This window comes from Macrobrachium nipponense, chromosome 37 (assembly GCF_015104395.2).
Source record: "Macrobrachium nipponense isolate FS-2020 chromosome 37, ASM1510439v2, whole genome shotgun sequence".
Classification (NCBI taxonomy): Eukaryota; Metazoa; Arthropoda; class Malacostraca; order Decapoda; family Palaemonidae; genus Macrobrachium; species Macrobrachium nipponense.
In genome coordinates this window covers 40,513,496-40,526,907 of record NC_061097.1, presented here as the reverse complement: position 1 = coordinate 40,526,907, position 13,412 = coordinate 40,513,496, and the positions used below count along the sequence as shown (strand labels likewise).

The 13,412-nt window shown below is 37.4% G+C and overlaps 1 protein-coding gene across 1 annotated transcript; it reads left to right on the top strand.

Annotated features, from left to right (window-relative positions):
• The first annotated feature begins 9,418 nt into the window (after positions 1-9,418).
• On the top strand, positions 9,419-13,383 carry LOC135208968 (MOXD1 homolog 1-like). The gene is made up of 5 exons (XM_064241517.1): positions 9,419-9,539; positions 10,947-11,095; positions 12,332-12,453; positions 12,581-12,723; positions 12,850-13,383. Exons 1-5 carry the CDS (start codon positions 9,465-9,467, stop codon positions 12,931-12,933), a joined length of 573 nt encoding a protein of 190 aa, XP_064097587.1. The 5' UTR covers positions 9,419-9,464; the 3' UTR covers positions 12,934-13,383.
• The last annotated feature ends 29 nt before the right edge of the window (positions 13,384-13,412 follow it).

Sequence of the window (13,412 nt, the reverse complement as noted above, 5' to 3'; positions counted from 1 at the left end):
TAAATAAAGTATTGGCAAATTGCCGTTAAGGCCCGTCCCAAAGCACCACTACGGCCGAGCTTTGCTCGACGAACTTTGGTTCGATGTGGAGTCCGGAAAAGGGCGGAGAAAAATGCGGGCAAGTTGCTGACTTTTTCCCAGCTGTTTTCCTCCGCTTTTGACGTCACATCGGACAAAAGTTCGTCCCGACCAAAGCTCAGACCGTAGTGGATGGGGCCATTACCAGTATACTTTGTTCTCTGTGGTGTAGCCGATACCAGATGTGATAACTTCGCCACTTTATTTTCTCTTCTTAGCTTCTTGAAGGTCTATTTAAAATAGTTTCCATTATTTGTGAAATGTAATGCTTTTATATCCTACTGATTTTTTATTTTCAATGTATCTTTGGTGGAAAACCTAAGTTATATGAACAAAGAGTAAAAATGTGGCAATATTTTTTTTGGCCCATCGTTCATGAACGTTTCTGAGTATTGGGGTCCATATGCTCTGTGGGACATTTTAAAAGGTAACTGTCAATTCAGTTAGATGATACGCTTCTCTTTATGTCAGCCCACTATAAGGAAAGCCCTCAAATGACTTCAACCGTTTCATCTGCATGGGTCCAACGAAATATATAGTCGATAATAATAATCAGGTGCATACCATTTAAATTTTAGAAAAAACAAACAGTTAAACCCGTTAAAATAGGTCAACCACGTCATATGACGTGTTGCAGCGAAGTTCGTCGTCCCACACATGTTTACGTCATGTAGACGTTCTTAAGAGTTTTTAATTTTGGTGTGCCTTCGTAGCCCTTATTGTATTGATATTGATTCTGTACTACTTAGTTGCCATTATTAGAAGGTGGTTTGCTGGTCCGTTTGCACTGCTCGTCTTCCATTTGGTATGACCTGCGCGGGGGGAGGGGAGGTAAGGGTGGCCTAGGAGGTTTTGTCAAAAAGAAACGTTCAAAAAAACCAGCTAAGATCCTGGTTTGGGCAAAGGATTAGTGGTAGATAATTTTTTTGCCGCACACCTTCCGATTTTGATGATAAGTATAATCAGGAATAACTTTTTTTTATTCTATTTTTTTACTAATTCTATAATTGGAAACTGACTGTAGAGAAGATCCCAATCGTTAATTTCAATGTTATGCAAAATGGGGTAATATATCCAAGCGAACACTCAAGGGAATCAAGAGGTTTATGACAGTTATAGTATCAGAGATGAAATATTTCTTTTGCTTTGGTTAATGAGTTATGGGTTATTGTCCAGGAAGGGCAATCTTCGCTATTATTGGGTTCACCGATCCTCTCCATGCAATACACTAATGACATTCAAATCTGAACTGCATACTGAGCGCAAGGGGGTTTTCCTTATCAACTAAGTTCGCTTAGGTAAAAAGACGTTGGCGCTTACGTGAATAAGGTTGAAAATAATCCTGGTTTATGAAGTTCGTGATTTTCGGGCAATACAAATATAACTTTTAAAAATGTTGATCAATTTTAACGTTTATTGTGTAATGAATATGAACCGATATATAACTAATAGACCACGGTTGTAAGCTAATAACGTCTTGGCCGAAAAGGTTAAATGGAACCTAATCAAACAAACTTATATTACAAGTGAGACAACAATCTTGATTACAACGATATAAACTGCTCAGATTTTTTTTACTCCGTGTGGTGTAAAACCAAGTTCATAAATAACTTCCGCCCCAACCTCAAACGAACTCCAGAACGTATTGGTGGAACTCTTGTTGGCAGAGAAGGGGTTATCTCCCCCCCATCTCCCTCAGTAAACCAAAACACTGTTACCATGTAATTTTTCGAAAGTTCTCGCAAGACGGTGGTACCATGGCATGGAAACCTGTGTCCAACTGTAACATTTTCAAGTTACAAATTAGAATATAATAGAAGTTGACATGCCTTTTACATACAGAGAGCAGGCGGGGCGGGTTACCGTTTTGTCCAATTTGGGAGTTGTGTACTTTAAGCAAAAGAGGACAAAGGAGAGGGAGATCAAGGGACAATCCAGGTATGGAGATTTAAATCCCTTTTTGATGTGACTTCAATAAAAATGGACTCCAACAGATTCCTTTTTGCAGTGATCTCTGACCCTGCCACATTATCGACGCTTTATTCCAGTTAAAAATAATGCATGGCCTGTAAAAAATAAAGCCAATGATCCGCAATGGCCATTATTCGTTAAGAACTACCGAAACAAAAGGAACCATGTTGGAATCCATTTTTATTAAAACCACGTCAAAAAACAAAGGAATTTAAATCTCCATCCTGGATTGTCCCTTATGGATCCTCTTTCCTTGGTCTCTTTTGCTTAAAACGTACACGCCGCCCCAGATTAACAAAACTGTAAACCCTTCCCCTACTTTCTGTTTTTTGTCTAAGAAGGGATTGAATTTCAACTTCTATTTTGTATTCAATGGTGAACTCTAAATGTCGAATCTACTACAAAAGTATTTTGTTCCAAGTCCCTAGTTTTCACTCAACCTTTCTACCTTTCTACTGGGGTGGATTTAAGGATATACCCAAGTAAAGATGTTCCTTCATGTTAGATTGTGGAGACCAACACAAAAAACAACCACTCACACAAACCACACACACACACACACCACACACACATATATATATATATATTATATATATAATATATATATCGGTATGTTATGGGTATGGGTAATAGGCATAATGGTATGGTTAGAGAATTGGGTTGGAATGGATATACGAGTATGGTAGGGGTGTATCAGTATGGGATATGGGCAGAGGCAGGGTACGGATAGGAATTGGTTGTTAAAGGTATGATATGGAGTATACAAGTTATGGTAACGAATATGGGTGTGATGTGGTATGGAGTATGGTGTGGTGTGTGGGTATATGGAAACTGATATGGGTACAGGTATTGGTTGGATCTGGGTGGTATAGGGCATCAATTAATTGGTTATGGTAAATGGGTGTATGGGTATAGGTAAGGGTATGGTACCGATAGGGTGGTAGGTGTTGGTTTACGTATATATATATATATCTATATTATTATACTATATATAATATATATATATTATTAATATATATATCTATATATATACGATATATATTATATATATAATATAGAATTATATATCTATAATGGTAATATAAATTATATAATATATATATCTATCTATATATATATATGTATATTATAATAATACACCCATACCCATATCTGGTTACCATACCCTTTACCTATACCACATACCAATACCATGCCGATATTGATACCCATACCCCATATCCATACCATACCTGGTACCCATATCAGTTCCATACCCATACCACACCACACCATACCATACCCATATTCGTACCATACTTGTATACTTCATATCATTTACCATACCCCATACCCGCATCATACCCATAACCATACAATACCCATCCCATACCTTACCCATATTGTACCATACCCATTACCATACCCATACTAAACATTACCCATACCCAATACCTATACATCCCATACCTCCCATATGAACCCATTTTACCCATACCATCCCATTCGCTTACATACCCGGAAATAGAATCCCACCTTTGTTTTGTTTAATCGTCGTCTTGAAGACGCTTTCACGACTCCAGGATCTCTGAAGCTGTCTTCAGCTCCTGAAGCATTCCTGGAGAACCTCGCATTGGATTATACTTTCTTCTTAAAACTTTAAGACTCCAGGATCCTGGAGCCTTTGGAGTTCCCAGAAGCCTCCAGACACACACACAACACACACACACACAGCACACAACAAGCCACAAAATTACAAACGCAAAAGGCACCTAGGAATTATTCTATCTATCTATCTATATATATATATATATATATATATATATATATATATATATATATATATATATATATATATATATATATATATATATATATATATATATATATATATATATATATATATATATGTATTGTATGTATATGTATGTATATATATATATATATATATATATATATATATATTATATATATATTATATATATATATAATATATTATATATATATATTTATATAAATATGTATGTATGTATATATTATATATTATATTATATATATATATATATATATATATATATATATATATATATAATGTATGTATATTTATTTATATATATAATATATATATATATATATATATATAATATTATCCTATATATATATATAGATTATCCTAGGGTTTTGCTGCGTTTGTAATGTGCTTGCTTGTGTGTGTGTGTGTGTGTGTGTGTGTGTGTGTGTGTGTGTGTGTGCTGTGTGTGGGTGTGTGTGTTTGGAGGCTTTTGGGAACTCCAAAGGCTCCAGGATCCTGGAGTCTTCAAGATTTAAGAAAGAAAGTATATATATATATATATATATATATATATATATATATATATATATATATTATACATATATATTATCATTATGAGGTTTCGCCCTTGCCAAGGGACTCATCAGGTGGGTTTAGCCTTCTGTATTTTGAAAATACAGAAGACTTGGCTCCCCACGACCTCCCCCCTTTTTTCATTAATTTCTTTTTAACAAATGCATGACCCGCCTTTTTATTTTTTATATTTTTAGTTTTGGGAGGGGTGTTTTGAGACACTTTCTTCAAGGTCTTTTGCGTTCCCATACGCTACATCAGAATTCGCTTCTCAGGCTACAAAACTTAATAATAGGATTCTTTATTCTTTCTGTAGCCACGTTGACCATTCCACTGTTTACCATTATTCTGTCTGTAGCCATTTTATGGGAACTTTGCCTAATGCTGCCACTGTTGCTGATTTTCCATCAGATCAGTCTTTGCATTAGTAATACGCTTAAACTTTTCTTCAAAAGCCTTTTGTAAAACTTCTGGTTTGTCTCTGTGCCTGTCTGGATGGTACTTCATGGACAGGTCTTTGTAGGCTTTCAAAATTTGAGGTTTGGTCGCAGTTTGTAGAAGACCCAAAGCATTGTGGTGGCTTTGGGTTTCCCATATCTTCAGCTTAATCTTGGCCTCATTCAGCGCTTGCTTAGTCTCTGCAGATCTCTTAAGCCTGTTCGCAATTTCGAGGTCTTCCACGGCAGCCCCAAAGAGCTCTTGTTTTAGGAGGTGCTTCCCGCGAAGTTGGTGCACTTCCCATCCGCCGAGACCCTTGTTGATGGCCATGCAACAGTCTGCTATGATGGCCAAGTCATCTGAAGGGTGACCACAAGCCGCCAGAGCCTTAGCCCGAAGGATGTGCAGCAGAGCCGATTCTTCGTTGGTGAAGGAACCGTTGGCCAAGGCCTCTGAGAAGACATTGAAGGCAGCATCATTCCAACCATTCATGTAGGCGAAGAGTCCTTTGCCTATTAATGTCATTTGTCCTTTGTCTTCTCTCTGTTCCTTCATTTCGCTGCAGATCCTCCTCATCTCCTCCAGATCTTTGCTCATTTGGTGTTTCTCGGCCTTCAGAGTTCGTAAAAGCATTTCCTGTTCATTGATTCGTGTGTCTTTCTCGGCACACTCCTTCCTCAGCCTCTCTAAATCAGCCACCATCTTGGCTGCTGGCGCTTCCTTTTCTCTCTTCAGGGAGTCAATTACTCCTCGCTTTTCTTTCACTAATTCCTTCAACTTTTTGTTTTCAGTCTGGAGATTTTCTAGTGCTCGATTTTGGCCCTCAAGCTCTAATGCGAGTCTCTTTGCTTCGCCCTCTTTGAGCTGAGTTTGAGCTTGGGCCTCAACGAGCAGGTCTTTATAATTGTTCTCCATCTTTTCCAGTCCTTTCCAAAGGCTTTCATTCTCTATTTCTAGGGCAGTCATCTTTTCAAGCCTTTTCAGATGTTCTTCATTGTCTCTTGTGGAAGCAATCTTTTGCAGCCTCTTCTGGTCTTCAATCTCTTTTTCGAGAGCAGCCATGTTCATCTTGAGATTATCGTTCTTATCCTCCAAATCCTCAATTTTTTTGTCCTTCGAGATCTGCTGTAATCTGAGCTCTTCAAGGTCTTCCTGCATTGTATTCAAGTTTTCCTGAAGAACTTCGTTTTGTAATTCCAAATCTTTAATCACTCGTTCCTTCTGTTGCCTTTCTTCTAAGTGTCTTTCCATGGCTTCCTTGAACGAGTCTCTTTCCTTCGCCAAAACTTCTTCGATCTTAAGAAGTTCAGCCTCCTTCAAAAATTGCTGCCGTTGAGTTTGTTCAAGGTCGTCCTTCATCATTTCCATGCTTTCCTTAAGGGTAGCGTTCTGTTTTACCAAATCCTTAATAACAAATTCCTTCTCCGAGATCTGTTGCTCTCGGATTTGCAAGACATTCTCCTTCTCCTCTTTTTCTAATGCGAGTCTTTCCATCGCTTCCTTTCCATCTTCTATTTGCTTTTGTAATTCTTTAATTGACTCTCTTTCCTTGGCCAGAACTTCTTCGATCTTAAGAAGTTCAGCCTCCTCATGAAGGTGTAGGAGGTTTTTGGCGCAAGCAGTCTTTTTCATAAATCAGTTCCTGGTTGAGCTGCCTAATGGTTTCATTAAGGGTCTGCTTCTTTCCTATTCTTCTCCTCGATTATCTGGAGGAGGTACTGGGTCTTTTGGTCGATCTCTTCTAGTTTATTTCTAAAAAGATGGCAGGGTCCATTTGGGTTGTCCAAACGAGGTGGGTCCTGGTCGTGGTCGTGGTCGTGGTCGTGGTCGTCGTCTTCTGTCTTCAAATCAAATTCCAAATCATTAGAGGAACTCTCGCTGCCGCCATCAAGATCAGAGCTGGCATTGAAAGTCATCAGATTGGAATCGAAATCACAAGATGATCTGTCTCTGCCGCTATCAAGTTCAGCGCTGGCATTGAAAGTCATCAGATTAGGATCCAATTCACAAGATGAACTGTTGCTGCCGCCATCAAGTTCAGAGCTGGCATTAACAGTCATCAGATTGGAATCCAGATAACAAGATGAACTCTCGGTGCTGTCATCAAGGTCAGAGCAGCCATTGACAGTCATCAGATTAAGATCCAATTCACAAAGATGAAACTCTCGCTGCCGCCATCAAGATCATAGCAGGCATTGAAAGTCCTCAGGTGGAATCCATATGATGAGTTCAAACTCACTCTGCCGCCATCAAGTTCAGAGCAGGCAGGTGATCCAAAAGACTTCAAAACTCGGTGGTAATCATAGCCATAAATGACAATCTTCCAATATTCAGGAGCATAAGAAACACTGATAAACAATAATTCACAAGAGCCATTGTTACAGTATGCTTTGTGACTCGCTCGTCACGATGGATAGTTTTAGAAAAAGCCTGAAGGGAGACTTCGGTCTCCAAGAAGCAGCGGCTGAAGAAGTGCAGCTTTGATTCCGTTCTTCGTTCCATAGTCTTAAGTCACGGGGAGTAATTGGCTACTGGAGACCTGGCAGATCCTGGAGGAAGAAGAAGAAGACTGAGAAGGAGAAGGAATTTCTGGAGAGACAGAAGAGTTCGAGGATCTGGAAGAGGAGGAAGAAGAAGAAGACTGAGAAGGAAAAGGCATTTCTGGAGACACAGAAGAGTTCGAGGATCTGGAAGAGGAGGAAGAGGAAGACTGAGAAGGAGAAGGAATTTCTGGAGACACAGAAGAGTTCGAGGATCCGGGAAGCAATTTCCCGAACTATAACCCAGTACTGGATCTTCCCTGAAAAAGCGAGACGCCATATTTTAAGAACCAATCATAGAATCTTCTGGAAATAACGTCTCCTTATATTTCCCACACCCAAATTAAGTCAACTCTGATGAAATTCTGGATGTAATACTATTCAAATTAAAATATAGTAAATTTTCGCTAAAAAAAAAGATGAAAAGATAAGTGTTTGGTTTTGTTTAGTATTACAATAAATTCAGTTATTACAACCTGGCGTTGCAGTTTTATTTTGTCCTTTAGCGAAATAAAACTAAGAATTTTTGTGAAAGATTTCCAAACAACTTGATTTTTTTTTTTCGCTTTTGTAAGTCCTAGTTTCAATGAAGGAAATGCAACTACTATATCACTGGTGAAGTTCATACTGAGGCAAAACATCTGCAGAGAGAGAGAGAGAGAGAGAAGAGAGAGAGAGAGAGAGAGAGAGAGAGAGATGCTTAACAAATTCAGAAGAAAGAAAACGAAATAAAGGAAGAGAAAGGGAAGAGATGAATGAAAGAATAAATAAAAGTCCACAGAAAAAGAGAGAGAAAAAGAGGGGGGGTGGGGGCCGGATACTAAAGAATGTTAAAAGATAATAAAAGAGTAAGAGAAAGGGACAAGGAAAAGTAAAAGATTTAATGAAAATAAAGAGAGGCAGACAGACAGACAGACAGACTGAAAACCAAGTGAGAGAGATATTAACTGAAAATATTTAGAAAAAATACGAAAAAAGGAATAAATTGGAGGGGAAAGTGATAAAGTCAATAAAAGCCCAGAGAGAGAGAGAGAGAGAGAGAGAGAGAGAGAGAGAGATAATGAAAATGCAAAGGGAGAAAACGAAAAAGAGAGATTTGATTAGGGAATTTGAGAAAGTAAATCAAAACCAAGGAGAGAGAGAGAAGATACTTAATGAAAATGCAAAGAGAAAAAACGAACGAGAGAGATATTTGATTAGAGAAATTGAGAAAGTAAATCAAAACCGAGGAGAGAGAGAGAGAGAGAGATTCACTATTTTTCTTTCCTCTCCGTCCGTCTCGGAATATTACTATATCTTTTCTGAGACACCGAAACATTATAAAATATTCTTCTGTGTATCTATTTTGAAAAATACATTTACATACAACTTTTTTTTCACTCAGATAAGTAGTAGTATTAAAGTGTATGGTGTGGCCTCTTGAGTGGTCAGGAATAATTTGTACCCAATGTCATCGGTTAACAGAATTTCACCTAACAGAACAATTTCACATAAGATAAAATCGGACACGCATAGGTTTGCTGTTTTTAGAATTCAAGGCTATTAATATGATTAGGCCTGAGGTATGGTGGAGGTGTCAAATTAAAACAGTTGTATTTTGCATTTTATCCTATCACTGCTTTGGTATCGAATGTCGTGATTATCGGTAGTCTTAACATATGAAGCACTACTGTATGAAGTATCGTCTGAAATAATTTGATACATTTAGGCCTGCTGGGATATTTCATTCAACATCCAGGTCGTTCATTTGGTTATAGCAACAAGGAGACTTTGCTTATTTTAAATTCTTTCACAGAGATGCCTGAACCCAATCTTAACCAAAGGTAGCGCAGTTTTACATAGGTGTGTAATTTTTGTCATACTGGGACTTGTCCCAAAACTAGTAGGCCACCATATTAAAATGGTCCTATTCCCGTCGCCCTCCTTGTTAAATGTTAAATAGTCCATTCTAAAATAATCTCTGCCTACTCTGTAGAACAAAAGATTACTAGTGATAAGGTAATGCTTGGCATTATTTAACTATCTGCTGATGTTGTTTTGCAGACAAGGCCTATGACTTCGATTTCCAACAAAATCGCGTTTTAAAAAAGGAAATGACCATCCTCCCAGGGGACAGCCTAATGATGGAATGTGTTTATGATTCTACTAAAATTAAAACTCCCTCTTACGTAAGTATTGTCTTTCATTTTAATTTCAAGTCAGGTCGTCTCTTGACAAAATCTGGTGTCTGTGCGGTAGATAAGAATGTGAAACATGCTGTGTTTCTGTGCTTTCAACACCGTAGGACAGGTGGTGCACTGTAGGCAATAATGAAGGATCTTTGCAGCTTCCCTTCGGCCCCTAACTGCAACCATTTCATTCCTTTTACTGTACCTCTGTTCATATTATCTTCTATCTTACTTTCCGCCCTCGCCTAACAATTGTTTCATAGTGCAACTGCGAGGTCTTCCTCCTGTTACCTTTCAAACCTTCTACTGTTTCCATTTCAGCGCTGAATGACCTCATAGGTCCCAGTGCTTGGCCTTTTGGCTTAAATTTTATATTCATTCGTTCATTCTATGCTTTTAATACGTTAACGAAACAACTCTTGGAGTTCTGTTGAAAGTTCTCTATACAAAAGAAACCAGAATTAAGATATCAAAGTATATCAATCATTGATTGACACTGGGGAAGGTTTAACAGATGATATATCCACATCTAAGACTGAATTCCGATTTTAAAATTTTACGAGTATCTTGAATGCAGTTTTTGTTATAGCTGTTCCTGTAATTAATTTTTTTTTTTTTTTTTTTGCCAGTGAGATTCTTTGTGACATAATCTTAGACTATAATCAGCCAGAATACACACACTCTAAAATTTAATCTCTCAACCCATTTAATTTGAGTAATACTGTAATGGACATCTGGTCTAGTTCCGAAAGAATAAGAGTTCTGAGCATCGATATAAAGAACAGATTGGCAAGTAGCCTTGCCTAATTTACTTAAATTTATTTTAAATGCTTTATAAGATCAAGAAAGGTTTCCCCTTCATTATTATTTCAATCAGTGCTTAAGCAATTGCACCACAGGGCCCACAAATCTATAGTTACCTTGTAGTGTGCCTTGCGTACTGGACTGTAGGTAGCTCAAAAAGGTTGGTTGGTTAGAGCATGCCTTCAGCTAGTGTTACTCTAGGCCTTTAATTTGTGCATTTAGTTTGGTTTACTGTGTATCTGGCTGTTCACATTCTTATGCAGTAACTACTTGAATTTCTTAAATCGTTGCGAACAAATATTTCGGCTTAAGACCCGTCCACACGGTCGAACTTTGCCCGACAGACTTTGTTTGATGTGACGTCAGAAGCGGAGAAACTGCGGATAAGGTTGACTTTTCCGCTTCTGACGTCACATCGAACAAAGTCTCTTGGGTAAAGTTCGACCGTGTGGACGGGGCTTTAGTCTCATTAACATAATACACTGTATTCAGTGTAGGTTTTTGAAAGATTGATCAACATATTGATCATAGTAGAAAATAATAGTAATGCACAGTATCAAATGTAGGTTTTTGGAAGAGATTATATGTATTTTGAATTTGCAGGGTGGGCTTTCAACAGAAGAAGAAATGTGTTTAGCTTTCCTGGCATTTTATCCACGAATGGAGTTTGCCTTCTGTGGATCGCAGCTTCCCATAAAAAGCATCTATGAAAGCGTTGGTTTTGAAGAAATCTACAGCTGGGAAGACATGAGGTAGGTATATAATTTTTCAATTCGGTGTGTAGGCAGATTTCTTTAGCTCGGGCTCGTTTGCTATGCAATTTTTCAGCTGCAGAGCACCTCGTACCTTTGATTCATTAACTATATCGACATTAATTGTCTCTGAAGTTTGGAGTTCTTTGCAGGTATGTGATCTATTATTGGGAATAGCATTTCACTGTATATATAGTCAATAAATGTAGAGATTAGACTAGTCCAGCACTGGTTTCTACTCCTTGGATTATGTTTGAAGTATGAGACACATGGCTAGAGTGCGGTGCCAAGGTTATATTACAAGTAAGGAAGTAGCAGAAAGATGTGTGTAGAGGATGGAAGACAGATGTACTGAGGAGAGAGGAATAGATTACCCAATAAGCATATAAAAGTTGCATGACTAGACCACTGGGAGGTAACATGAAAATCCTGAAGAAAAGTTTAAGTCAAATTCCTGTGTATTATTATTGTTAATGTTGTTATTACTAGTTTAACCAGACTGCCAAATAAAATCTTAGCTCTCATACCTTAGCCCAAAGGTCTCCTTGTTAAACTGTATACAAAAATAAAAAGAAGGGCAAAGTGTGTGGCAGAGAGAGGACACAAAAATTAGTTTAGCAGAGCGGTTGGAAAATTAAATAGTGCTGCTAAATGGATCCCCACTACGGCAGATAGTTGCAAGATTGATTTATGTAGTGGGAAATGTACGATTCTCATGATGAGAAATTGCAAAGATGCCCACAAATATGTTTTTGTATTTACTAAACCTTGATTCCTAACAGAAACTCACTTATTACCATAAACCTATGATATGAAGTGCAACTAATACTTATCATGCACAATACATTTACAGTGCGTTTGGTGGAGCATTAAAGCTGTTTGCCAGTAAGTCACTGTTACTGATGCTAGAGTGAGAATCTTTTTACTTAGGAAGGTACAAAACAATTGCACTCTAGCTTAAATGTCTTGAGTCTGTGGAAATCTCTTGAGAGTGTGGAACAGTGTCAATTCAATAGTATCCTCTCGGCGTAGTTTTATGTTCCGATGGAGCTTTATTAATATGCATATAGTGTGGATTATGAGCTTTATTTTTAGTTTGATTAAAGCCATCAAGACTCCGGTTATTTGATTCTTGTATTACTCAAAAACCAACCCACATAGTAGCATGCACAGCGCAATCTTATCCACATTTTTTTTTAAGAACATTTGATATTGTATATTAACATCTAATTTCAGACCACCCAAAAAACAGGAAGGAGAAAGAGCAGAAAACTTGAAGCCTCCCAACAAAACTTCCAAATACGAAGTTTTCAAGGCCTGGCACAGCTTCAAAATGGTGAAAGCGAAGTCGCCCAAAAGTAAGTCTTGTGAAAACATGACTGTATTCATAGTTTGTGATGTACTGAAGATTTGTCAGTCAAGTACAGCAGTATATGTCTGCATATAAATTAAATAAATGTGTGCTGTTGTATTTTTTCTTTGCAGAATATGAAGGAATGACCCTATATGATGTATTTAATAACGAATCGTTGTGGTTCGACAATGAGTGGGTAGGCCAGTTTCAGGAAATGGCAGCTTACGGCAAACACGAAGTGATCTGTGCAAGAGGCTTAAAGGATTTTATGAAGGTATGTATGAAAAATTATGTATGGAAAAGTAAAAGTGCAGTTCAATGCTTCTGTAATATTTTTGTTAGTTTGTTGAAACTGTACAAAATGTCTGACTGAAAGAATTTTTATTACTTGTATTTCCAGCATGGCAACCACACACCATCCATGACTGATTACCCAGACTTCATTCCTTTCGAAGAGGATAATCCAGTATGCAGTTCCCAGTGATGATTATTCAGGTAATCAACAGGTTCTTGAAAATTAAGTAAATGGACAGTATACGCTATTCATAACTGAAATCTTGAACGATAATGGTAATCTGTTTTAAGTGTAATGGTACTGTATTAATAGCTCGGGTGAAAAGATGTACTGTGGTATTCCCTTTATTTGCAATGTTGCATTCTGGGCAAAAGACACTTGAGACTATTAAATTTTTTCAGGTTAGATAGATCTCTTCAGTTGTTGCTTTCTTCCATAAGCTATTTAGTAGTGTGAAAGAGAATAAAGAAATAAATTTAGGTTTTAACATTTTGGCAAGCTAGTGATTTATAATAATTTTGCAGAGATTAGAAGTGGGACTAAAAAAAGGGACTAAACTTACTAAATATGAAATTTATATAGAGTATCCTTAGAAACTTTACCCACAAATTACAAACACTCTATTTTGTAAAGAAAAAGTTTGCGAGAATAAAATGTGTGTACAATTA

Excerpts from the sequence above, each read along its gene's own strand:
- LOC135208968 (XM_064241517.1), top strand. The coding sequence starts at position 9,465 with ATGACCATCCTCCCAGGGGACAGCCTAATGATGGAATGTGTTTATGAT. Across the intron at positions 12,454-12,580 it reads GAAAGCGAAGTCGCCCAAAA|AATATGAAGGAATGACCCTA; the intron begins GTAAGTCTTGTG and ends TTTTCTTTGCAG. Across the intron at positions 12,724-12,849 it reads GCTTAAAGGATTTTATGAAG|CATGGCAACCACACACCATC; the intron begins GTATGTATGAAA and ends TTGTATTTCCAG.